The sequence below is a fragment of the Cavia porcellus genome, unplaced genomic scaffold (genome assembly GCF_034190915.1).
Source record: "Cavia porcellus strain 051 isolate PalLab524CR breed Dunkin Hartley unplaced genomic scaffold, mCavPor4.1 scaffold_1, whole genome shotgun sequence".
Lineage (NCBI taxonomy): Eukaryota > Metazoa > Chordata > Mammalia > Rodentia > Caviidae > Cavia > Cavia porcellus.
The window spans coordinates 108,908,144-108,935,374 of NW_026947484.1; the positions used below are offsets into that span (position 1 = coordinate 108,908,144).

The 27,231-nt window shown below is 46.9% G+C and overlaps 2 protein-coding genes across 5 annotated transcripts in view; both read right to left on the reverse strand.

Annotated features, from left to right (window-relative positions):
- Positions 1-603: 603 nt before the first annotated feature.
- Positions 604-1,926, reverse strand: C2cd4d (C2 calcium dependent domain containing 4D). Its single transcript, XM_005008683.3, has one exon. It carries the CDS (start codon positions 1,758-1,760, stop codon positions 705-707), a length of 1,056 nt encoding a protein of 351 aa, XP_005008740.2. The 5' UTR covers positions 1,761-1,926; the 3' UTR covers positions 604-704.
- A 7,583-nt stretch (positions 1,927-9,509) lies between these two features.
- Them5 (thioesterase superfamily member 5) overlaps positions 9,510-27,231 on the reverse strand; it is a 33,288-nt gene continuing 15,566 nt past the window's right edge. For all 4 annotated transcript variants that reach the window (XM_063253562.1, XM_063253566.1, XM_063253553.1 and 1 more), the window contains 6 exons: positions 18,088-18,240; positions 16,925-17,123; positions 15,542-15,704; positions 13,035-13,145; positions 12,622-12,746; positions 9,510-12,330 (listed from right to left, as the gene is read on the reverse strand). In XM_063253562.1, the coding sequence (XP_063109632.1) occupies positions 12,290-12,330; positions 12,622-12,746; positions 13,035-13,145; positions 15,542-15,704; positions 16,925-17,123; positions 18,088-18,210 (762 nt within the window). In that variant the 5' untranslated portion in view covers positions 18,211-18,240 and the 3' untranslated portion in view covers positions 9,510-12,289. The remainder of the gene's footprint in view (positions 12,331-12,621; positions 12,747-13,034; positions 13,146-15,541; positions 15,705-16,924; positions 17,124-18,087; positions 18,241-27,231) is intronic.

Genomic DNA, 27,231 nt, shown 5'->3' on the forward strand with positions numbered 1-27,231 from the left:
CTGACATCTAACTCACTTTCATTTGTCTTCTGGACAGATACAGGTGTAAGAGGTCAGGAGGGAAGAAAGGGCTAATGTCCCCTGTGCAGCCCCAAGGACTTATCCAGGGAGTGTGGTTTGTGTTGGCCACTGTTATCAAGTTCTTATTGGGGTGACTCTGCGATCAAAGGGGTCCTTGAAGGTGTGGGGTCCGGATGGATGAACCTAGGACTTACCTAGCCCTGGCCTCTGGAAGTAACATTACTTGGGGACAGAGACCAGGCCCCAGCATGTTTAACACTCTTCCAGGATTTCTGATTTCTGATACCAGGTTATTCAAATGCTCCTCGATCCTCTGAGGCAACAAGAACTAATGTCTTTTTTTTTTTTTTTTTTTTTTTTTTTGGTCTTTTTGAGACAGGGTTTCACTATGCAGTTCAGGCTGGCCTTGAGTTCACTTTGTAGCCCAGGCTGATCTCGAACTCAACAATCCTCCTGTCTCAGCCTCCAAATTCTGGGATTACAGGTGTGAGCCACCACACTCTGCAGAAGAACAAACATTTTTGCCAGGTGCAGTAGAGAAGCAACTAGAATGCTGCAAACCCCACAGTGCCAACAAGGGAAGAGATTTAGCATTTTATTAGCAAAACATACACGGCAGGCAGATGAAGAGAATGAGGACGGTGGGCACAGTGGCGATCTCTGGAGGAAGCTGTCGTCTTAGGCTACAGGCTGAGATGCGTCAGCGCCAGGGAGGGTCCTGGACCCAGCCCTGCACTCAACGGGGGCAACAGGGCAATGAGGGGCGTCTCGCACTCCCCCAGCAGCACATCCCTGCGCAGCCCGGCGCCCCTATCCAGCACCTTGGCCTTCAGGCTGCGGGCGGCCAGGTCTGGCAAGCCCAGCCCGTCGAAGAAGAAGTCCTGGTTGAAGATGGGGTTGGCGCTGCACTTGACCACGCGGCTGCGCTGTGCGCGCTGCCGGATGCGGGGCTGCAGCCTCAGCACCACGCAGCAGCCGCCGCCGCCGCTCCCCGGGCCGGCCCGCGGCCGGGCCAGGCCCTCGGCGCTCACCAGGCGCAGGCGGAGCCGCCCGGGCGCCAGCTGGAATTCGGCGCAGAGGCGCAGCTGCCCGCCGCGCGGCCCGAGGCGCAGCACGCTCTCCTTGGCCGGCCGCAGCTGGCGGCACAGGAAGTCGAGGTGGAAGAGCGGCGGCGAGGGCGCCCCGTGGCGGCGCGGCGCGAACGGGCTGGCGACTGCGGAGTGGGCCCCCTCCAGGGCCCGCGCGTGCGGCCGGCGCCGGGCTGGGATCGAGCCCGCGACCGCGCCCGGGCCGGGCTGTGGGGAGCCGAAGGGCGACGAGTCGGACGACGAGGTCGTGTCGCTGTCGGGGACGCGGCAGAGGCGCAGGTCTGGGGCCGAGACGTACAACCGATCCGGCGCCGGGGGCAGCCCCGCAGCCAGGCCGGGCGGCGGCGCATGGAACAGGGACTCGCGGCGGCGTGTGTGCGGGCTCTCGGGCAGGAAGGCCCAGCCCTCGCGACCCGCCAGGTGCGGCAGCGAGCACGCCACGGGGACGCTGCGCACGGCAGGGCGCTCAGTGCCCCCCGGGTGCGCCAGCCGCGGCGGGATGCAGAACTGCGGGATGCGGTCCGGGGTGAGCACGTTGGGCCAGGCGCGTGGCCCCGGGACGCGGTGCTCGGGGAGCAGCCTGCAGCGCGCCCAGCGGGTCCCCGGCTCCGCGCCCTCTCTCCTGTAGCCGGCTTTCTCCAGGAGCCACATGCAGTGGGTGGGGCTGATGAGGTTCCAAATTCCGCAGGGCTGGACGGGGTGAAACCCAGCGTCTCCGCTGGGAGGGTTGGACTGGACGGCGCTGGGCTGGGAGGAGAGAGAGGATTCAGATCCAGAGCTAGGTGATGCTGCGGGCGGCCCGTCACCGCCCCAGACTCGTGGCTCGCCAGGCCTGTAATTGAGCAGGAACAAGAAAGGATGGCAAAGACTGGGACTAGGGGTGGGTGGGATGGAGCACGCGGCCGGGGGACCACATTTTCATATTTAGGCCTCGGATCCCAAGGACACTGACCCATTAGTATTAAGGACACCTCAGAGTCGGAGCTCAACACAACCACTAGAGCCATAGTTACTATTAGAACCAGAGCAACAGCGGCGCAACCAAAAGATCTTGTGGTCACAAGCTTGGGCCTACATCCCGAATCCCGCTCCTGTGCACTCTACCCTTGGCACTGTGGTCCTAGATGGGTCTTCTCCAGGATCTAATCTAGTGCCCTCAAGATTCCCTGCCTGCGTTGTCCAAGCTGCTTGTGCCCAGCTTCCCCAACTGAGCCGTCCTTCAGTCCTCGCCCCACCTGCCTACTCTGGCTCCTGCCTCAAGGCGCTATAATTGCCTTCTCAAGTTGCTGCGGGTCAGAAAGGGACCTCACTCCTGCCCCTGGCATGAGGGTGGGGGGACAAACGGGACAGCTGACCCGAGGACACCCAAAGTCTGTCCAAGGAGACGCACCTCTTGGAGTGCACGGAATCACCCCCAGCCCCAGCCCTGACCCTCTGCTCCGCAACCCCTGCACCCTATCACATCCCCAGTAGGCAGGGCAAGACCAGGCGGTTGGGTCGAACCGTCCACTCTTCAGCCTTTGTCACTAGGAAACCTTGCTGCACAAAGGCAGTATTGATTCTCCACCCCCCACCCCCCACGGGCTCGGGAAGGACACTCAGCTGGGCGCTCGTGGCACCCCTGCATCGAGTCAGTAATCCTCTGGGAAGTCTGAGTCCCTCATGGTCTCCCTGGTGCGTCCAAGGCCTTACCTGTGAACCGCTGCTGGACCCTGGCCTCTGGCTTCTGGCGCTAGGCCGTGCAGTGTCCTAGGGAATCAGTTTCTTTTCCAGCTTGCTCCCCTAGCCCTGTACTTCTGGGAGGAGCTGGCAGGGGCCTCCCTGCCTACGTCTGACTTCTTTTCCTGGATAAACACAGCTCTTGTCTCTGAGGCCGTCAGACAGGCCTTCTTAACTTCTTCCTCCAGCCAGAGCCAGGTTTCTAGCAGCAACCTCTAGACCTCTGCTTGGGGTCAACTACAGAGGAGGAGGCTGCCATCAGGGGACATGGTCCATTCCTCAGCGCAGCAGTGGCCTTCACCTCAACTTCCCATGAGAAGCCTATAGCCATGGCCATTCAAAGAACATCTGCAAAACCCTCTTTGCTGGACTCCTGCCTTGGCCCCAGTGCTGAATTCCAGAGCCATCCAAGGAGCTTTCAGGCAGAGTCACCTGGCAGAGTGACCTGGTCTCTGAATTCTAACAATTCAAAGAAAAATGGCTCAGGCTTTTTGAACACAGAGGCACCGAGGACAGAGCTGGTTATTTTGTCATTTGATACATGAGTGTTTTGACAGCATATTTCTTTTGTGGTGCTTTCTAATGCCCCCAGACTTTCCATTCCCACAATCCTGATTCAGCTCTGTCCTGATTGTATTTCTGGTAGGAGTCAGTCTCCTGGATGTGCTGTAACCAAAAACTCATCTTTTGGGCACTGGTTACATGGGTTGGGGATTTGGGCTTTGTGACTCATCTAGCTTTGTAACCTCTAGTACATAACTTTATCTCTTAGGGACCCACTTTATCCATTAGTAAATAAGCTCAACTCTCAGAATCAATGTGCAGGTTAAACAAGCTAACAGAAGGACATTAGGCTGGCTTTTGCTACATGTATAAGAAAACTCAAACTCACTTAACCATAAAGGCATTTTTTTTTTTTTATCGGTATCAGGGATCCAACTCACGACTTGCCTGCTTGCAAGGCAGGCGCTTATGCCGCTGAGCTAAATCCCCAGCCCCCATAAAGGGATTTTTAAAAAACTTTCATACTAAGCCCAGAAATTGGGGAGGATTCAGTGGAGTTTAATTTTGAGGCCTCATTCATTCATTCAGCCATATTTTCTGACTACCTAATGTGGTATTCAGATAAATCCTTTGACCAGATGTAGTTAACACTTTAATGGGGGAAAGACAATGGTGAAAAATAAGCTGCAAATATAGTGTAGCAAATGGAGATAAGTAGAAAATTAAACGAGAGGATGACAGTTAGGCCTTTGCATATAGGATTTCTTCTACCTAGGATGTTTTTCCCTTGAAGTCCTTCCTCCTTCATGTTATTACTAAAATGTCATAGTCTCAAAATGGGCATCCCCAACCACACTACATCAATTTACATATATCCCTGGCAACTGTCATCCTCCCATTAAAGTGTTAACTACATCTGGTCATCTGAATACCACATGGCACATTTGGTGATGGTGGGGCAGCAGAAAGAATGGGAGGAGAAAGAAAGCAGAGATGATAACTTTATTGAAGAATTTGCAAGTTCCAAGAAAGTGGAATAGTGGGCAATATCTAAGAGGGGCAGTGGCTAGAGAGAGGGAGATAGAATTAATAGATATTTTTTATTATTTAACTTTTTTTTTTTACAGTGCTAGAATTGAACCCAAGGCCTTGGTGTTAAACTACTCCTGCTGAACCACCTAGCTAAGGCCATTCTCCTGATCAGATCCTGACAAATACAGCCAGACTGTGGGTAATTTGTCATCAAGTTTTCATTCCCCCTGCTGTCCTGCACCAAAGGTGTACAATCTTCATTTCGTATCCACAAAAGGAAGGGAGTGTCAAAGATGGAGCTTAAGCCCAGCTAAATCTAAACCCTTGACATTTCCTCTGTATACTGCACAGATGAAGAGAACACACAGCTATGTTGGCCTTTTAAAATCACAGTCACTACCCTAACCTGGGCCATTCATGCTGCCCTCAGGCCTCCTGCAGCTTCCCAGACCACTCATGCTCCTAACTCTCCTAGGTGACTGTTCCATTCCCACCCTCTCAACCCCACCCCCTAACACTGCCCCCTCCCAGATCTCTCTCAGATGATGGCCCTGCTGCTTGTTTCTCTGAGAAGCATTTCACTAAGAAGTATTCAGAAGAGAACAAGTTCAAGCTGGGGATTTAGCTCAGGGGCATAAGTGGCTGCCTTGCAAGCAGGAGGTCATGAGTTTGATCTCTGAAAAAAAGAACAAGTTTTATCCTACCCTCTTCCCACTGATTCTCCCTTCTCTCTACTCTCTGTGGGTGAACTGTCTGCAGAGCAGGCGAAGAGCAACTCCTACCTTTATTTCTTACATCCGATGCCCATTTCTCAGAAGCAATGATTGATTGCTCTAACAATTCTCAATTCTCCCTTCTGCGCTGTCTTTTTTTCCCTATTGAATCTTTTCTGTTACCATAAAACATTTTCGTCATTTAAAAATTCTCTCAGAGCCTGTAATCCCAGCATCAGGAGACTGAGGCATGAGGATCGCTGGGAGTTACAGGCCAGCCTGGGCTATTCAGTAAGACCCTGTCTCCAAAAATAAATAAATGAATAAAAATTCTCTCAGGCTGAAGACGTAGCTTGGAGGCAGAATGTTTGCCAGTCAAGTGCAAGGCCTTGGGTTCAACCTAGGTATTTTCAGGTTTAGGTAGAGCTGCTTTTTTTTTTTGGTCTTTTTTGAAATGGGGTCTCGCTATGCAGTTCAGGCTGACCTTGAGCTCACTTGTAGCTCAGGCTAGTCTCGAGCTCACAGTGATCCTCCCACCTCACCCTTGCGAGTGCTGGGATTACAGGCGTGAACCACCATGCCCGGCTAGAGCTGCTTTCTTGAGCAAGGATCCAATATGCTGTTTTCTGAGTCTTCCCATACTATTGCTGCTATTCTTTGAGAATTCTGCAGTCACTTTTCTGTAACTACGGAAGAATTACTTAAGGCTGGATAATTTACAAAGAACAGGGTTTATGTTATTTCCTGGTTTTGGAAATTGGGAAATCCAAGGGCATTGTCCTGGCATCTTTGTGCCATGTTATAACATGGCAGGAAAGTGTCAGGACAAGTGGGTGTGTTGAGAAGATGTGGCTTCACTCATAACAGCCTGCTCTCACTTGAACAAAGCCATGCCTGAGTGAAAGGTAGTCACCCCTCTTTATGACCTAATCACCACTTATAGGGCCAATTTTCTACCATCACCATAGTGGCCTAAAATTCCATCATGCATTCCAGAGGGGACAAAATGTTCAAACTGTATCAATTTACCTGGTGACCTATGGGTCCTGACTTCCATGTTCTTGCAGGGGCTCATGTAGGAGAACTTTGAGGGGGCAGACTGCTTTCTGGGTCCCAGTGAGGTTGAAAGGCAGAGAGTGATCTGATTTATCTTCCAAGCTGGCAGGTGAATGCTACAGCGTTCTTGGGCTTTTGGATCTTGCTAAGCTGTGATCCTGAGGTCCTGTATGGCTGCCTCAGGTATTCACCGTGAGCTTTGGTGGTTGATGATAAATTGTCATACAGTTTTGGCTCCTCTCCCAGGACCTGTAATGAATGGCTTCACTATGCAGCTTCAGTTCTATAAGGCCTTGGGAGTTCCTTATTAAAGAGCTGCTACCAACTATGGTATCTGTGTTCTTCAAATTGTTGATCTTGGAATAGTCTTACAAGATGTGATCAAAACATACAGTGAGGGGCTGGGGATTTAGCTCAGTGGCATAAGGGCCTGCCTTGCAAGTGCATGGTCATGAGTTTGATCCCTGGTAAGCCCCCCCCCACCAAAAGAATTATTAAAAAAAAACATACAGTGAATGTTTTATATTTTAAAAAAATTTACCATGCTAAAAGACACATTACCGGGGCTGGGGATTTAGCTCAGCGGCATAAGCACCTGCCTTGCAAGCAGGTAGTCGTGAGTTCGATCCCTGGTACTGATAAAAAGGAAAAAGACCAAAAAAAAAAAATAATAATAATAATAAAAAAATAAAAGACACATTACCATTAATCCCCTTCAAAAATATTCCCCCTGGTTTCAAACATACTTGATCCCATCATTCTTGCCGCTTTCTGAGGCAGTCTGGAAGTCTTTGTCCATGAATGTTTTTAATTGTACTACTGTAACTGTCTTGATCCCTATATTAATTAAAATACTAACTTTCATGGTCATTTTGACTTTAGGGAGGAGCCAGAAGTTGCAAGGTATCAGATATGGTGAAAATAAAATGGGTAAGGACACACTGTTAATATTTTTATTTGATAGAAGTTGCTATAAACCTTTGATCAATGAGAAATGATCATAAATACATTGATTTTTTTGTTTTTGTCCTTTGAGGAAGGTCTCACTGTATAGTCCAGTCTGTCCTTGAACTCACTGTATAGTCCAGACTGATCTTGAACTTACAGCAATACTCCTGTCTCAGTCTCCCAAGTGCTGGGATTACAGGCATTCACCACCATGGTTGAGTTAAAACTATAGTTAAAACTCATGTCATGGTAGCCAGGAAGCTGAGAAAGAAGGGAGGAGCTGGAGAAGGAGACACACCCTTCCAGGTCACATCACAGGAACCGCCTCTTCCAACCAGGCCCCACCTCCTATCAGCACATTCAGTTCTGAATTCATTGGTGGATTAATTAATCATAGCAGCCTTGTGATCTAATCACCTTCCTGAGGCCCCACCTCTGAGCACATGTGAGTTCTGGGAGCACTCTAGATCTAAGCCAGAAGAATGTGGTCTAGTTACTGTTTAAGTCAAAAAATTTATTACAGTAAGATACATCAGTGCCCTTCCAAATATTCAAAATTCTCATTTCAAACACACTTACCTCATTGTTCTTGGCAATGTGTCTTTTACTGTAATATAGTTTTTTCCTAATGTAAACATTTACCACATGGTTTGATCACCCTTTGTACTCTTGGTACTTGACTTAGTCATCTAGAGAATGCATACTCTTTACTTCCAGCAGGCTACGCACCCACACTTGCCTGGATGGCCTACTGGATTCTAGCCCATCTACCTATGCAGTAGCTGAGGTCCAGATCAAGATGCCACTCATTTACAAACCAGACAGCTGAAATACTTGGCCTCCTGGGAGAGGAGAGGCGTCTGCCAAGGCCCAGAAAATAGAGAAGTGTCCTAGCAGATTACAAACTTACCTCCCTTCCAAGACCATACCTGCCCAGCCGGCCTTCTCCAGTCATGTCTGACACTCTTTGCCTGAGAGTCCCCACCTCTGCAGATTTCTACACTGAGCTGAGCTGATTTCTGTTAGAAACTTGTCAGTGGGGACAGACAAGTGCCAGGGTGCATTCAGCCTATTTTAATATGGAAACTCAAACACAACTGTTTTGTTTGTCTTTCTTTTTTTTAATTGTATAGGAAAAATGAAATACATTTCCCTTCTGAGAGTGTTTGAATGAAGATTAGCTTCTCTCTGACCATGATAAAGGGCAAACAGTTTTTAGTATACAGTGATTTAGACTCTAGGTATAATAGATTATCAAGGACAATTGTGAAAGCACAAAGGAGAAAAGAGTTTTGTGAGTATACAGGGAGAGGACAGTTGGCTGTCACAAGATTGTTGGCTATCGCTCCTAAAACATCTCCAGCTTTTGGGAAGCACTGGTTCACATCCTTTTCTACTGTCTTGGTCCCTCTCTCATTGCTGGAACGACATACTCAATACTCACAATTTGAAAGAGGACAAGTTTATTTTGGCTCATGATTTTTAGAAGATTCAGTCCATAGTTAGCTGGTTTCAAGGCAGGAAGAGAAAACTGGAAGGGTCTGGGAGAGGAAAGGTGCTCATGTCATGGTAGCCAGGAAGCTGAGAAAGAAGGGAGGAGCTGGAGAAGGAGACACACTCTTCCAGGTCACATCACAGGAACCCGCCTCTTCCAACCAGGCCCCACCTCCTATCAGCACATTCAGTTCTGAATTCATTGGTGGATTAATTAATCATAGCAGCCTTGTGATCTAATCACCTTTCTGAGGCCCCACCTCTGAGCACATGTGAGTTCTGGGAGCACTCTTGATCTAAGCCATAATATCTATATATTTTGCCCATCACTTGAGGTTGACTGCGTAGAAGAATGTGATCTAGTTACTGGAAAGATCCACCTCCCTTACCACTACTGCTGAATTTATGCACAATTCTCTGGCCCTGTTCCATGCCATGAAAAATGTCATTCTTTTTTTTTTTTAATTTGTCTTTTTGAGACAGGGTCTTGTTGTGAAATTTAGGCTGCCCTTGGGCTCACTTTGTAGCCCATGTTGGTCTTGGACTTACAATGATCCTCCTGCTTTAGCCTCCCCAGTGCCGGGATTACAGGATTTGCACCACTACACTTGGTTTAAGGTTTCATTCTTTCTGGTCTCCTGAATTCCCAGCCTCATTTCCTAGATCCTAGAATCACACCTCTTTGTCCAGGCTCCTGCATTGCCTGCTTCCTGTCCACCATGCCATGAGCATATCTCTTCCTTCATGTACTCTGCCATGTGTTTCTTCTTTGGAGCCAGATGATCAATCCCTGAAACATAAGCCAAAGTAAATCTCTCTTTAAATTGTGGGTGTCAGGTATTTTGTCCTACACCAAAGAAAGAAAGTGAGTAAGGCAGAGGCTGTCTTAGTTATTTCTCTTTCATTGCTGAGATGAAATACTCAATGCCCAAAATAAAGGAAGGAAAGGTTTATTTAGCGCACAGTTTGTGGAGATTTCAGCCCATACTCTGGCTCCAAGGCAGGGTGGTGTGGCAGAAGAGCAATAATCCATGGCTGGACAAAGATACACCCTTCCAGGTCATGCCCACAGTGACCCACCTCTTCCAGACCTTACCTCCCAACAGCAAGCCAACTATAACACTGCCATAATCCACTAACTTCCCCAAAGCCCCACCTATCGCATGAGGTTTTCAGGACACATCTAGAGATAAAACATAACACTGCATTAGGGGTCAGATTCAGGACCAACCATGACCTGTAGATCCATTCTTTAATCTGACAGCTAGATGCCAATACTCAGTACAATTTTCATGAGTTGGACATGGCAGAGGTTTTGTCAGTTAAGCTCCTGAATGACTCCTAGACACCACCAGCTGGACTTTATAGTGAAGTTCTCATTCTCTGGTAACACTTTCTTAACCTTGACATTTCCAGAACATCCTCACTACCTACTGATCTTATGCAATTACTGAACATTGTCTTCATCTACTGGGCTCATGCAATTCTGGCTGTCACAAGATAGGACTCTTTGGGCGGGGGATTTAGCTCAGTGGTTCAAGTGCTTGCCTGGTAAGCGCAAGGTCCTGAGTTAGATCCTCAGTACGAAAGAGAATACTTCTTTCTCCTGCAACCCTCCCTGTGGAAATTGCTCAGTTTCTTACTGCATCCTCCCTGGTCCTGAAGAAGCCATTGTTCTCACCCTATTGTTCCCCACCCCATCATTCTCCATTATGGCAAACCTTTGCCTCTTAGCAATGTGCACCAGCCACACCTCTATCTTTTCTCTTCTACCACTGTTCTCCCTGCCTTACCCACCTTGCTGCTGGGTTTTGCTGGCGGCTGTCCCTTCCTCTAGCCCAAACTGTTGCTGTTGCAGATCCCTAGTTTTCTACCATCAGCAGACTCCTAGGTGCTGTCACACGAGTGCTTGAGCAACATGTTTTCCTGACTGCTGCTCAAAGACCTCTCCAAATCTTCCTTCCTCCACTTTTTCCCTACTGCAGGTCTAGTCTCCTATTTCACTGAGAAAGTTGAGGAATGCTGGCTTGAGCCCCTTGACTCTCATCCTGCTGTGTGCCCCATCGCCTGCTTTTTGGTCTCTGAGTCACAGGCCACTCTCTAATTTTTCCACTTGGACTCTATCTACCTATAAGACCAGAAAGCTGTGTTAGATGACACCTCTACCCCCTCCCCAAAGTTTCAGCCTATCTCTACTAGTTCCTTTCAAAGTAATTTATAAATATAGCCAAATACCCTTCCTTGAATAGTAACAATAAAATTTCACAGGGGAAAAGCTACATTCATTTCATTTCCCATTCATGTTTTCATTCATTATAATTTGGAATTTAACCCCTTCCCTAACTGGCTCTGGCAAACACCTCCTCCTTCCTCCGCCAAATCCAAAGTCCTCTTTTTCAGTTGTCATTTTTCTTGCTTTCTCTTCTGCATTTGATATGCAGCCCTCATCCTCTTGGGGCAGTCACTCTGGTTCTATTCTCAGAACCTTAGTGGATCCTTTATCTTCTGCCCCAACTTTAAACCTCCTTGTGGCCTAAGACTCTATCTTGAATCCTTTCCTCCTTCCCTGTCCTCTCTTCCCTGTCAGCCCCTGCCCCTTGCCCCGTTTTTTTTTTTTTTTTTTTCACTCTCAGTTCACCTTTTGCACTGACTCACAAATTGAGTCAACAGCTCTTCCCTCCTATGCAGCTAGTCAAAGTGTCCAGAATTCTGCAGGTATGTCCTCCATGACAGGAGCGCCTGGGCACTCCAAGCTCAGTACACCTGCTCCACCTCTGCTTCACACCCACTTTGGTTCTCCCAATGATACTACCTGAAACTCCCCAAGCCAGGACCTCCCAATCCAGGGCTGCAAGGGCAGGAGCTTGGACTCATCCTAGACAGCTCTCCTGCACTAATCTGCAGTGAGAAAGTGAGAAAGTCTTGCATGCCTTTGTTTGGTAGCATTTCCCATTACCTCACCTCCATGGCTCTGACCCAGGCAGCTCTTACTGTCTCCAGTGAAGAGTCCTTTAGGGCTCTGTTGCTCCTGCCTGCAGTCTTTCTGCCCTTTTCCGCCACCACAGTCATCTTTTAAAAAGATAGAACTTGAGGAAACTTTCCTGTTGCTCCTGTTGCTTACAAGACAAAGTTCAAAGCCTATACAGAAATATGGAAGCCAGCCAGGGGCTGCTCCTGTCCTGGCCACCTTCTCCTTTAGATGCTTGCCTGCCCCAATGCTTTGCTGTTCTCCAGAGCCCCTGTGCTCTTTCGGGATACTGTGCCTTTGTTCTCCCACTGCCTGGTGAGCATCACTGAACTTTTGAGACTCAGCTCAGGTACAGTTTCTTCTAGAAAGCCTTTTTTGACTGTGTTCAGAGAGTAAAATGGATCTACTTCCCTTTGGGCTATACTGTGTTTCTGATATGATCCAGGGCAGAATAAGAATTTGTTGGGGTGTTCTGTGCTCGTCATTGCTGTGGACCGAATGCCTCAGCTAGAACCTGGAAGATGCCCAGTAAATCTTTCCTGTGGGTGCTGAATGGGAAGGTGTGTATGTGGGAGGCCGTAGGAGGATTTCGCTTTCAAATTACAAGAAGGTTGAGCATGGGGCAGTGAAAGTTTATTCAGAGAGAGGGTCTCTCAACATCCACAGCACTTGCTTCCTGTTGTGTGTTGAGTTCCAGGCACACAGAGCCGTCAGGGTTGACTCTGCTGATGTCATAGTGACTACTATTAGGGTGACTCTTTTTCCAGTGACAGCTGAAGGAAGACACCTGCAAGAGAAGGATGAGCTGAGTGTTGGGAGTAAGGAGCTCGCTGAGGTGCTGTGCATATTTTGCTCCAAATCACCCCTGTCCTGTGGTATAGGTTGTATAACCCCTATTTAACAAGACATCCTAGTTGAGTTCTCCTTCATTTCACCCATGTCTGTAGCAGGTGCAAAATTCTATCCCTTAAAAAGCTGGGGCCCTGGTTGAGAGTGGATCCTTAGCAATTTTCCTCCCTTCCATTTGTTCTGGGGTGGGTTGTGGCAGGGCTGGGACTGAGGCTGAGGATTTCTTTACCTGAGCACTTGGCAAACACTGTCTGCTGGTCTCTGCTCTGGGCAATGCAGGACATGTAGAGCTTCTGGTCCTCAATCTTGTCCACTTGGACGTTCAGGACAGCCAGAGAGCCCACAGGGAGCAAGCTGGGGGAGCAGGCACTGTAACTCATTCCCCATCTCCTCACCCCTGAACCCCCTTCTCTTTATCCCACGGACCTCAAGGACCCATAAGTGGCCAGATCTTAGGAACTGTTTGTTGGGTTCCAATGTGGGGCAGCAGAGATTGTCCTCTGCACAGGGATGAAAGGAGAGCCCGGGACTGGGTTGGGGAGGAGAGCAGTAGGCAGGACCATACCCTAGCTGGCAAGGAGGGCCTCTCCAAGTGAGGAAAAGGCCATGACTTGGGCCAATGCCCTAGGGATCCATACTTACTTTTTGAACCGGATGTTGAGGCTCATCGTGAACAGCCCCTCTCCAGCCAGGTAGGCAGTTTTAGAAAAGGTCTCATCTATCATGGCTGTCAGAGACCCTCCATGGGCAAACCTGAGGATGTGAGTGGGGAGCAAGTCCAGGTTTGGGAAGGTGGGCAGACTCCTCCACCTGGGCAGTGACAACCCCATGCTCCTCCCCTCCCAGGAGCCTTCCAAAGATAGAGCTGCAGCCTCAGGCAGCCAAACAGGAAAGGACACAGAGCTGCATCCCAGGCGATCAAATCTGAGCTGAGCTTTTCTTTTGTTTTGCTTCAGCACTGATACGAGTATTTTATTTCTCCTGGAAAAAAAATTTTTTTTCTCAAAGGGTTAAAGGAAAACGTTTTCTTGATTTGTCATCTAATTGATTACAATGATTGCTATAATTTGGAAGTGTACATGAATGAAGAGAATGGAAAACCTCTGAACTTTTTTGACTTTGTCTTTAAAAGGAAGTTCTTATGACCTTGGGCCTTATCTTACCAGTCACTACAGCCAGTGGTGGACCTGATTTTCAAGACAGGCAAATGAGAAATGTAACTTACAATATATAAAGTGCCAGCAAACTGACTTCTGACTGGCACTGCCCATGGAAAGGCAGAAGCCTGCTTCAGCAAGATGCTGCAGACATATGCTTAGTTTAGCCTACATAAAACGCTCATTCGCATTTTACAAAGGCAGCCTCTATGCCAAGGCCATTTTATTGTTTAAGTTGGGAAAAATAGAGTGCACCCAACTCTAACAGATTTGAAACAGATTTGAGTCTCTGATTTTTATTGTTTTTCCTTTAGAGACAGTTTTTTATATGTAATCAAGGCTGTGCTCACACTTGCTCAAACTCACAATCCTTTGGCCTCAGCCTCTTGAATAATGGGGTTATGGGTGTGTACCACCATGTCTGGTTTGAGTTTCTGATTTTTGAAAGTGCAATTGTAATTCTCCACAGACCCTGGCCAGCTGCACATGCTATACTACTGTGGGTTACACTCTTGTTCCTGCTACCAACTGGCTTCCTTTTCCTTTGGTGGACTCTGCTGGGGGCCATGACATCACACTGCCTGGCTGGAGCCCTTGCGGTACTGTTTGACCTTGAACAAGTAGCTAAAACTGAGCTTTAGTTCTTCTTTTTCTTTTTCTCCCTCTTGTTCTCCTTCTCTTCCTCCTCCTCCTCCTTCCCCTCTGTTCCCACCTCCCTCCTTCCCTTCCTCCTCCCCACCTTCCTCTTCTTTTCCTTCTCCCTCCTCTTCTTTCACTTCATCCTCCTCCTGCTTTTTCTCTTCATCTTACTCTTTTTTTCTCTTCCTTCTTTTTTTTTGCCAGACCTTTACATCAAACTACATACACAGCCCTTAATAAGGATTTTACTAAGTTGTTAAGTTGTCCAGGCTGGGTTTAAACTTGTGATTCTCTTGCCTCAGCCTTCCAGAGTGCTGGAATTACAGGCATACACCACCTTACCAGGGTTAATTTTTCTACTATGAATTATGAATTGTGCATAAAAATGGACAGTCTTCATCATCTCCCAAAGTGACTCAGAGAAAAAGCAATGGTGTTAAAGAACTCTAGGCAGTTCCTCCCCCCTCATCCTTGCTTCCAAGGACAGGAACCCATTAGTAAGTAAAGGTTCTGCCGAGCAGCTCTTAGCCGGTAACTAAAGTGCCCTAAAGTCTAAGGACCTCGTAGACTATAGTTTTTTGCTGTATCCTCCTCAATCCACTGCCTGGAGTGTGCTGGAGTTTGAGGCAGCAGAGTGCAGAGAACACTGTACTTGGAGTCCAGTTTCTAGAGTCCTAGATCTGATTTGGGCAAGGTCCTTTAACCTCTATGCATCTCAGATTCCCTATGGATAAAATGTGGCATTTGGATAGGTGGTGCCTAACAGCTATATTGTGCTTTATGGCTCATGCACACCCACAGAGGCCCACATATGATGTCTGTCAGTCTCCTTTGCAGGTAGATATAACTGACTTAAGTTTAAAGTAAGAAGATGAGGGGCTGGGGATTTAGCTCAGCGGCATAAATGCCTGCCTTGCAAGCAGACAGTCGTGAGTTTGATTCCTGGTACCGATGAAAAGGAAAAAGACAAAAAAAAAAAAGTAAGAAAATGAGAACCAGAGGCCATATTGATTGCTTGCAAGAATGAAGCAGGATTGGAAGTCTGGCTCTTGATTCCAGATCTTACCCTCTTCCAAATGCATCACATCTTCTCAAGATGGCCCCTCAGGTCCTTTGTTGCTGGAAAATTCTGAGATCTGGATAAGGGAGCTCTCTTTAACTACATAGTGGCATTGAACCAGATATATAAGCCAATGTGTTCTTCCAGGCCTGGCATCTTGAGGCTGAAGCCCAGTTCCTTGTAATGCCACCCTGACTCCTAGGACAGGTGCAGACTCCAGGGTCTTATAGGGCCCAACTGGCCTACTGAGCCAAGTCTAGAGATCCCCACCCTAGCCCTGCCTGTGGCCTTACCCTGGAGGCCCCTCCAGGTAAGGGCCTGGTTGGAAAAGACAGATGGACTTCTTCTTAGTTGGGTGGAAAAAGATGACATACTCGTAGCCTTGTCCTGCCACTTGGATGCACCTGGTGAAGATTCGATAGTCACCAGGAGGAGAGATGTCTGAGGAGAGATGAGCTGGAGGAAGGAGGGTACAAGGGTCATGGGTCTTGCTAGGATGCAGTATCTAGGTCTGAGCCCTGCCTCTGGTACAGGTCACAGGAGACAACCAAGGACACCCAGGGTATCTCTCAGGGAGCCTTTGAACTGGGAGTGGATACATAGTCCCTGACTTCATAGAGAGCCTGTTTCTGGGGGACAACACTCTAGAAGTTCCCCAGCTCAGAGTGGGGTTAGGATCAGAGCCAGATTAAGACTTAAAACACTGCAAGCATTAAAAGCAGGGGGCTGAGGATTTAGCTCAGCGGCATAAGCACCTGCCTTGTAAGCAGGCAGTCATGAGTTTGATTCCCGGTACCGATAAAAAGGAAAAAAGACCCCCCCAAAAAAAAAAAACTATAATTACTTGTGTATAATTACTTTTTTTCAACTATAGTAAAATTTAATTGTGTATAACTACTTTAATTACAATTAAAGACAATAGTACAAATAGCAAAATAAACTGGGGATTGAAGTCACCAGCTTTTGCTTGCCAAGCAGGCACTTACGCCTGCTGAGCTAAATCCCCAGCCTAGAAATATCAAACTCTTAAAAGAAATTTTTTTTCCATAGGAACGTGACATTGTGATAAAAGAAATTATTTTGATGCCCTGTTTTGTATCATAACCCTAGAGTTTCCTGCCAGCTGAATGCTCTGGGCGTGAATCATACATAAAAATGAGACAGACAGACAGAAACACACCCACATACACATACACACAAAAGGAACAAGGTAATCAGATTCATGGGGTATTGCCGAATGCTGGTCTGGGCTGAGGCCTGTGACAGGCGAGGGGCACAGTCCGAGGGCTTTGATGGGGTTAGAAATGAGGGCCTATGATAAGGCTTGAATGTGAAGGAAGAACTGTCCATGAGAAGCTACACAAGGTGGGGTCCTGAGCTTGCAGGTCTCTGGTGGAGTGGGACTCAGCTGACAGCAAAGTTGCCTTGTAGGGTGTGTGCCAGTCAGGTGAGAGGAAGGGAACCAGTGAAGTAAGATCCTTCTGATTCACCATCTCCACTTTCAGCAGAGAGTAGAGGGAGACAGCAGGAAGAGCTTCTCTAAACAGGGCTTGTGAATTTCCCTTCCAAGGGTCTTTAACTGCAGGGAAAGGGGATTGGCTGAGCCTACCTGAGGGTCCCATCAATGTGGGCCGAGGTGAATATGTGCCCATGGGTCCTCCCAGGCCCAGCCTTACCTGAGGTAGCTATCAGGCCAGATGGGAGCTTCAGCCCTTGCACATGGTCTCTGTTGGACTTGAAGGAGGGCAGTTTGATCCAGCCTTCTGAGTTGGTCTTCTTCAGAAACTCTTGGTACAGGCTCAACATGTCTGGACTCCAGCTGGCATTGGGAAGGGCATAATCCTTGAAGTCTGTCTTGCGAAGGAATCTTGAGACCTGGCAAGGAACAATCAAGGGGACCAGTTGACGTCCTGGAGGGCAAGGACTGCTGCTTGGGTTGTGGGATCTCCAGGCAGTTTTTTTCCTGCCTTGTGGATGTTTTAGGCTCAGCTATTGGAGTGTTAACTTAAAAGAAAGAGCCCATCTTCCCTGCAGATTTCCTGGGGACTTCTATGGGTGATTCAGCAAGGAATAATAAAGAGTCAAAGAGAAGGGAAGGAATAGGGGCCAAGAATTAGAGCTGTGCAGCTCAGAGGTGGTGAGTTACACATACTCAATTTAAACATCTGTGAGTGGTTCTTTGAGCCTGGTAACTGCTAATATAAGTCCCATTGCACAGATGGAAAAACTGAAGAAATATAGCTAAGGTTGCCAAGCTTATGAGTGTGAAGGCTGATTGTTGGACTGGACGCTGACCACCAGGTGCGGTAAGACCACAGTTGGTGAGGGATACTTTTACAGACCCCTCACCTCAGGGCCATCAGCTCCATTCACAGCTGTAAGCCTTCCTGGACAGGGTAGCTCCTCTGAAACATGTTTGGGTACCCCCAGAGGTGGTACAGGAAACAAGAACAGTAGTCCATCAGTGGGATGAGGAGGTCCTCTATAGGGTCAGCTGCTCATGTACCAATCGCAACTGGGAACAATAAGGGAGCTGCTTATCAAGACCACAGACAGGTTCTCTGTCTGAAAGTACCCCAACTTAGCTGCAAAATTCTGAGTTCCACAGAAGCAAAATGGCAATTTGTTGGTGGCTACACAGGAGTCAGACCAGGATGTAAGCAAGCGTCTGGGTGGATTTAGTTTGGGATCTGAGCTACATGGTCTCCTAGAGCACCTACCCTTTACCCTTTATAGTGCCTCTGGTCACAAGCTGGAAAGAGGCAATTCGGGGTGCTCTGTAGACCATAGGCTCTGGGGAGAATGTCTGCCCATCTGACTGAGCTAGGAACTCACTCACCAGGGAGTCTGTGGATGACCCAAATGCTGAGGCAGAGCTGAGTCTGGGCAGGATACGGAGGGTCCTGGGGAAGGGTGTGTGGTGGCCAAGTCTTGCTGCCACCTGGAAGCCTTTCTTCATCATGGATAAATGTCCGCTTGGATCTGAGGAGAGCTGCAAGATAAGAGAGCACAAGAGGGCTGTGGGTGTAGCCACTTCCCTTAGGCACTCCTTTTTGTCACAGGCATTCTTTCAGAGAGGATCTTTGGGCTAGTATGGGCTGGTACAACACCCACAGGCACCTGGGGCCTGGAGCCACCTCAGAGCCCCATCCAGCATTTGGGGAGGGAAGGACACTGCCTAGCAGGACTGACCCAAGTTCAAAAAGAACACATCACTAAAGGATGAAATGTGCATGTGAAAGTCATGTGGGGTCTATGGAGCTTTAGGGAGCTGTGCTGGAGGAAAAGAGAGGTTTATCTCTGACTGCAGTGTGTTAGTGGCACATGCACAGTGTGTGCTCTGCAGCAGGACTCTGAAAGCTCTGGCATGATTCGGGGACTCCAAAAACCAACTCACAGCTCTTGGATGCCCCTTTCTTATGTCCTGGACAGGATCAGCCAGGGAGGCTTCCACCACCTGGTCCCTGGCTTAGGATAGGAGGTGGAATGTATGAATTAGGTGGTGGTAGGGGGGGCACTGAGTGGGAGGACAGAAAATCATCCGGGAGGAAGCAACTAGCAAGGGAACTCATGCTCTGGGGTCATCAGGAAAGGGATGAGGGCAGCAGACAGGGCTGGGAATGAGGTGGGGACAGGGAAGGAAGCTTTGTCATGGCAAGTCTGGGAGCTTTGGGTGAGTGAGTGGGGGAGGAGTGCTCCATCATCATCAGCTGATGTGTAAATGCTTTTTGGCAGTATTAGTGGTTCTATTGAATGAAAATGGCCAGTTTTCAATGAAATGCCTTAATTTTTTTTTTATTTAAGCTAAAAAAAAAAAAACAGAAACAGGGTACAAGTAATACAAAATGTAAAAAACAGTAAGAAATCACTAGTTAATAGATTACATATTCTCATCTTAGAAATAGTTGTTCAAGTTACAAAATTAAAGCATATAAAGTGGACTTTCAAACAGTGAGAGTGCAAACAGTTTTGTTCAATGATCCAAAAAAACTCAGTAATATGGTTATCTATCTTATACACTTAAACATATATGCAGTTATAATGTTTAGAGCACTTTCTTTTCTTTTGTACAATGACAGTTACACATTTTGGGTTTTATTACTCCCACAGTTCTTATTACTTCTTTTGAAGAGAGTAAAACCAAATCGTGACGTATCAGGTCAGACAAATCAAAAAGATGGACATAATAGATAATATAAAAACAAAATACAAGGTGAAATGCTTTAATTTTTAACTTACCAAAATAAAGCCTATTCTAAAGATCAGAACTGAACAAAGTGTAATGATGATGATAATGATATTTTGGCAGATTCTTGAAAAATCTAACTGATTTATTTTATTTATTTTGGTACCAGGAATTGAACTCAGGAGCTTACACTTGCCAGGCAGGTGCTTATTCTGTTAAACTATATTCCTGCCTTCAGACTGATTTAATGTGAAAACTTAGTATGGTTACTGAGCCAGGCCCATTTGGCTAGCTTCCTAGTACATGGATTGCAGAGACAATGAATTTCACAAGAGTTTATTTGCATATTAGCAAAGACACTTAAATTGGCAACTGAAAATTTGATATATGATACTTTATATTTAATTGCTATGCTGGGATACAATGATATTTATAAGATCAGTGGAAAATTTGATAGTTTAGGCGTGAAATATGACTCTTTTTTTTTTTTTTATCGGTACCAGGGATCGAACTCATGACTGCTTACTTGCAAGGTAGCTGCTTTATGCCACTGAGCTAAATCCCCAGCCCCAAAATATGACTCTTCAGAGCTGTTCAAACTGGAATTTCCACCAGGTGCAGGCCTGTAATCCCAGCATTCAAGAGACTGAGGCAGGAGGATTGTTGAGAGTTTGAGGCCAGCCCAGGCTACAGAGTGAGTTCAGGGCTGGTCTGAAATACATGGTCAGACCCTGTCTCAAAAAACAAATGAACAAAAAACAAAATAAAATAAAGTAAAATAAAATTTAAAAAAAACTAGAATTTCCAATGCCTGGCACATCAATACCTGCTGAAATATATATATATATTATATATAATTATAATATATTATATATAATATATGTAAAACAAAGACAAATTCAAAAACAAAAACAAAAAAAACAGAGTTTATTTGCAAGGCAGCTAAGTAGGAATAGGGAAGGGAACACCTAAACCTCAAGTGTGCCGCCCTAAGGATGGGATCTAAGGGGATTGAATGGGATATAGAAAAGCAGAGTGGTTCAAGGTGTGGGAAAAGTGACTGTAGGTGGGGTGATCGGCTGTCTTCGCATGTGCAATCAAACTTCCTGGCTCTTCATGTTCAGAAAATCCTGGTGTCAGTAATCTGAGGATTGAGATTTTGGCCTCTTCACATCAAAAGTCACTCACTGGACACTTGCAAAGGCCCAAGTGAAGAACAGGTGGCTTGGGGCTGGGGATGTAACTCCATAGTAGAGCACTTGTCTAGCAAGAATGGGGCTCTGGGCTCAATCTCCACTATCTCAAAATAAAAAGTCAGTAGTTTAGACAAAAGGGATCTTTGCATTCCTGAAAAGTAACCCAGACAACTGTTGTCACCGTAACCCACATCAGAGGTGTTATCTACAGCAAGCTAGTGGGAGACTAGTTCCGCTGTGTGATCTCCAAAATTAAGGGTTTTAATTTTTTTGTTACTACATATTTGCATTACACAAAGTTTATATTCATTTTGGGGAGCAGGTGCATATGCCCAGCTCAATTCTTTTCTAACCCCCCTCCCCTTCCCACCCACCCGCCTCGCTCTATCTCTTATATTTCTTTCCCCCGTTTTCATTCTAACTGCTATTATGTTTAGTTAGTCTTTATGACATATAATGTTTGTATTTATTGTGGGTAGTGGGTACTTGTACAGGACATATCTTAAATCTTTTATTTCCCACACCCCTTGCCCTGGGTCTTCTGGATCCCTTCCCATTTGCAAAAGATCTCCCTGTTTGAATTAAGGCTTTTTAAAGCCAACTAAAAGAGCAAGTAGCTAATGTTTCAGGGGGGCTCAGAGTGAGAGAAGTAAAAAGTACAAAGGGACTAGGCCAGCTATATTTGTTGGCCAGTAATGATGACAGAATTTTGTCCTTTCTTGGAGTCTTGGAAACAACAATCTTTTTTTTTTTTTTTTTTTTTTTTTTTGGTCTTTTTGAGACAGGGTCTCGCTATGCAGTTCAGGCTGGCCTTGAGCTCACTTTGTAGCCCAGGCTGGTCTCCAACTCACAATGATCCTCCTGCCTCATCCTCCCGAGTGCTGGGATTACAGGAGTGCGCCACCACACCCAGCAGTCATTTTCTTTTGAAGGTTCTATGGCTGGGAAGGGCTATCAGGTTCTTGAAAAATGCTTCCGAGTTACAAATGCTACACATTCACAATGGCAAGCCCTTCTTTTAGTGAATGTCTGGGAGAGGTTATAGCCTGTGGAGTAAGGACTCATTTTTAGTTTCACCTTTGAATTTGGCTGTCCCAGAGGACCACACCATAAACCTTTTCCTTTACCTGCAATGATGTTTTGAATTCCTCAAACTGGTAGAATCAGTTTTATTTTGATTGATTAGCCTCTGGGCCTACACAAAGATGCGAAACAGAAGGCCGAGGCTTTCCAGAGAAGGGGAAAGACCTGGCAACAGCATGTCTTTGGCAGCAGTTGGCAGGAATGCTATGCTTCAGCCTGGACAGGTGTCTAGGGGTGTTGGACATACTTTGTCCTTTGCCTGCCTCAGTGTGTGGTCCTTGCTTTAGAACATAAGACTTGAAAGGAGAGCTAGGCATGGTGGTGCACTCCTGTAATCCCAGTACTTGGGAGGCTGAGGCAGGAGGATTGAGGAGAAAAGGGAATCTTACAAAAGGTGGATGAATTGGAGTTGGAGGCAAGGGAAGGGGACACTGAGGGCTCCTCAGGTGATATGAAGGCTTGGAGCTGGTCCCAGCAAGCTGGCCCCAGTGAGACGGAATAGAGGGTCTGATGCTCTGTAAGAGGTAATTTTTATTTTTCCCTAGTTGCCTCAGATGCTTTGCAGTCATCCTGGCTACATCACGTGCCCATGCCCACTCTAGGAGACATTTTTGGCAGCAGGCTTTGGATATGAACTTATCTTAGACAATTATCCCTGCAGCCTCCTGGATGATTCTGGTGTCCCTTTGCAAGCCATCCTTACTTAGGTCTGAGAAGAGCCATTCCCTAACAATGACCAAGCAGGAAGTCTGAAACTTCATGCACATGAGCCCTTTTTTCCTTGAAGCAACCTCCCTAGACTTTAATGGATTCAGTACATCACTGACCTCCTTGTCTTGCATCATAAATCCTATTAAAGCTTCTTTTTAGATGGCATATTCTTGCCTATTTGTGATTTATATATCTAGTAGAGCATGTTGAGCTGGTATGTTGAGTTGATAAGACCAGAGGTTTCTAGCACTGAAAGCAGCTAGAACCAGAGATTGATAGAAAGCAATGGCAAGTTGCTGAGAACCACTGACTCTTGATGCTCAGAAGAGTTCTTGAGGCCTGATTAGTAGCTGTTTACTCTCTGTGGCAAGGAGAGCTGCTAACAGCAAAGGAACTGGTAGCCACTGGTACTCAAAGCTCATGGCTATTAATATTAAAAGAGCTATACTTTGCCAATTCTTAAGTTCTATGCAAAATGAGTCTTACGGTTTGTGTCTGGATGTTTACAAAGCCTCTTGTCATGAGGAGCAGGCTTTTCAGAGGTGGCTGAATCTAGCGTTTGTGATTGGTTTATCATCTAGAGCTGGGGTTTGTGAGTGCTATATCCTCCCTAGGGTGGGTAGGCCATATACAGTATAAGGAGGAAAAAGAAGCTTGCTCCTCCCTTTTGCTCTTGTTCCTTTTGCTGTTCACCATCACCATGAACTTGTTGCCCCTCTGGCATGCCAGCTAATTATGGACCGCAACTTACACAAACTGTAAGCTAAATAAACTTTTCCCCCTTTTAACTGTGGTGTCAGATATTTTGTCTCAGCAATCAGAGGAAAGAAACTAGGACAAAGAGGAAGAACCTTCAGTCATTTGGTAACATCTTGGAAGCACACATGGGAATCCTTTCGTTTTGAGGGCTTTGAAGAAGAGGGTGGACAAGAACCAGCCCACGGTCTGGTTTCCATCTTACATGTGGCTTAGGATCCGTGGTAGCCTGTGACACTAGGAGGAGGAGAAGGATGTTTTCCTGCAAAGAGAAGGCCAGGGAATAAAGCCACAGTCTCATTGCACAAGAACCATTCAGGAGCAAGTTGGTATCTGTGTCAGCAGGCTTCCTGCAGGCTGTATACCTACTGGGTGGGAGTAGGATCTAAATCACCTGTTGCACAATTTGAGGGACTAGTACCCTCCCACTTGAGTTTTCCAGAATTTGATTTAATTAATGCCCAGGTATTTCCACAATTATAATTATATAATTTTTGTTCTCAGCTTTGTCACATATTATAGCTACATTCCCTTCCTTTTTGTGTGTGTATGGTACCAGGAATCAAACTTAGGTCCTCATGCTTGCTAGGCAGGCATTGCATCACTGAGCTATATCCTTGGCCCTACATCTCTTCTCTCATATAACTTTTGTTTTCCTCAAGTTGATAATTAACAAGGTTGGGTGGGTGATGTAGTCCAGAGAAACACTTCCCCATGGGTGGCTGAGATGACTCATCTTCATTTTCCAGCTGGGTGAAAAGAGTACCCAAGAAGAAAATAAATGAGGATCTGGTAAAGTCTGAAACACTGAAGAGCACAATTAGCGGGACCAAAGGCATGATAGACTGGAGGTCATTAGAAAGTTATCTGTGAGAAATGCCTCTGAATTAAGAGGCTGGAGGATAATGGTGGAAGTTGTCCACAGGTAGCTAACAAGAGAAAAACAAGGATTGTGTAGAAACTGCTCTTTTTCCCTTTCTACCTCTTGCTGTTGTTGTTGCCTGTTCCATGCATTCTGTGGCTTTTTCCTAGCTGTGAGCTGAGAGATCCTTTCTCCAGGTTGGTTGGTGGAGTGGTCTTGCTGATGCCTTAAATGGGTTTCACTGCAGGATAAATTTTGGCCCTAACCCTCCTCCAATGCTAAGAATTTAGCTCAGAGAAAAACTCAGAGTAAAGAAAGCCTTCTTCTAGACTCTATGGGAAAGCAACTATGAAAAGGAGAGAAGGCTCAGAATAGTTAGAAACTCCTGCCAAATTCTGATTTAGTTTGTTGCCCTGCCTCTTGAAAGAACCTGCAGTTCTGGACCCATGAGTGAATACTGAGTTTGAGGAGCATCTGTCACTGAGGTAAAACTTGTACCTAGAAGCCCAACCTGGGCCTAATCTGGTTGGTGGTCCACAGAAGACCTAGCTGTGGTGCACCAGGATATGTTCAACAATGTACTCTGGGATGGGAGTGTGGGACAAAGGGGAGATGATGGGGTGAGCCTGGATTTGTAGCATTTTCCAATTTCTGAGGTGCAACTATTCCCACTGTGGCTGATTTCCAGCTGCCAACATGAAGTCAGGGATCCTGTGAAGCTAAAGAGCAATATCACAATCAGCTCTTACAAATTCATAGGAATTGGCTACAGCAGGCTTTTGTGCTAAGGACTTCGTGGTTTGAAGTAAAGCAACAGACAAACCAAGGCCTCTATTATTCAGGTCTTTGTCCTGGATTTGAACTCACAGTCAATTCTGGGTGTTTTGGAGTTCTGTTCCCCTATAAGGTAGTCACTCAGCCCAATCTCCTTGTGGACCCTCACATTCACAGGACATTTTTTGTTTAAAGATGACAGAGGCAGTGCATGCCTACAGTCCCAGCGTATGGGAGCCTGGGGCAGGAGGATCACTGCAAATTTGAGGCTAGCCTGGTTACAAAGTGAGCACAATGCCAGTGTAACCTGTATAGTGAGATCCTGTCTAAAAAGAAAGAAAGAAAAAAAAAAAAGATGGGCTAGTTATATAGTTCAGTGGCACAAGTGCCTGCCTAGCAAGCATGAGGTCTTGAGTTCAATCCCTGGTATCATCAAAAACAAAACAAAACAAAACAAAAAAAACCAAACATATCAGGCAGCATGGTGGCAACTGCCTATAATCCTAACACTCTTTGGCCATGTGTGGGCTGACTGAGAGGGGAGTCAGATGCAAGTTCTCTGAGTCTGTGCCATTCATGGACTGTGGGGCAAGAGAGCAAGAAGTCAATACAAAGCTAAGATCTCCTGTGAGTCAGCACCATGTGCAGGCTGATTAGGGAACAGCCAGATGCCAGCCCCTCCTGGAGTGTGGGCAGGAAGACGCGAAGAAACAAGTGCTCAGGCTTGCCTCGGGGCCCAGGGTATCAGGCCTGGGCTGAGTGAAGAAAGTCCAGGGCTGTGGTGCAGGAACTTTGTATCCAAGGGAGCTGGAGGGAGGGATAAGGGAGTATTGGCGCAGGCAGCAGCTGACTGTGTGGTCACATGGCTGACAAGGGAGTGCCAGCCAACAGTAGCCTGGTGGAAGCCGGTGGAGACCAAGAGAAACCGGGGTGGGGTGGGTCAGGCTATGTTGGAGGTTCCCTAAACATCACAGCCTGGGCCCCTGCTCAGCTGGAACTAAGTTTGCTAAGTATCTACCTGTAAACTACTAAGAGGCAATGAGGAAGAACCTGAAGCTCAGAAGCAGCAGATCCTGAAAGTACATGCATCTGTGTGACTCTGTGTGTGTGTGTACTTGTGAGACTCGTAGGCCCTAGGAAGCCTGAATGTCCTCCTCCTCAAATCCAGACAATAACCTGTAGTGATGCCTTCAAAACAAAGGGCCACCCACATAGGCACATTGTGCACTGGCACATCTGCTCTGGAGTAGTGTACAGCGGCACATTTCTTTTAAAATGCATGTTAAGTAACAACCTTCCATTATATCCTGAGCCCCGTTCCTAAGAACTCTTACTCAAAGTGTCACTAACTATGGGACCAATTCAGGGGCCAAGTTCCTGAGTCTCTTAAGTTCAGGTGATGGTGGCTGCAGGATCCTGGGCCCCTCTCCTTGGGTCATAGGCATCCTAGAGGCAAGTGTGTGTCTACTTGGGATAATCAGATGGGTTGAGCCCTGAAAAGGCACTGCTCCAGGGGTCACAGCAGAAGCTGGGGGTGGGTAAGGACCATGCTGTCTAGGTGATTCAGCTCCAGATAGGGTCCCAGGGGCTGTGAACACTGTCCCTGCAGGGCAGTCTCCTAAGGTCGTCCCACCTCCACTTCACAGTTTTCTCTACCAGATCCCCAGTACTCACTCCTCTCTATCTCCATTCTCCTTGCCTCATCCAAAATCTCAAGAAGGGACTCCACTGTTGAATTACACACCTCCTCTCAGAACAGTGTCTGTTACCACGGGGTTGAGAGGTGATGCAGCGAGGCTGGTTAAGTAAGTGCCTGTCTGTCAGTGGTGTAACTGGTGTCCTCTCCTATGAGAATCAGAGGAAAGCTGGAAGAGCAGCCTGCCGACTCAGCTCGGTTCTGTTATCAGAAGCCAGGGAGGACAGGGGGCGGGGGTGGACAAAAAACAACTGATATTCATGACAGTAGCTCAGCAATTCTGAAGTTTCTGATCCAGAGATTAGTGGAAAAACAAAGAGGCCAGTCATGAGGTGGCAGGCGGGGTGGGGGGTGGGGAGTGGCACCGCCAGGGGAAGATACTGAGACAGAAGGGATGAAGCGGTGACAATGTTAGAGAACAGAGGTGTGAAAGTGGCCTTCGGTGAGGCTCATTTTAAGAACCAAGGTCAGGGGTTGGGGATTTAGCTCAGCGGCATAAGCACCTGCCTTGCAAGCAGGCAGTCGTGAGTTTGATCCCTGGTATTGATAAAAAGGAAAAAGACAAAAAAAAAAAAAAAAAAAAAGAAAAAAGAACCAAGGTCAGTTCTGCAGTTCACCAGAAACCTCCTCAAATTGGTGATGTGGGTGATTTTATGGAAATCATTTGTTTATATTTTAGAATTGGATGTGATTTGTGAATTATGTCTCTGGTGCTTATC

Coding starts and splice junctions, on each gene's coding strand:
- C2cd4d (XM_005008683.3), bottom strand. CDS start 1,760: ATGTGGCTCCTGGAGAAAGCCGGCTACAGGAGAGAGGGCGCGGAGCCG.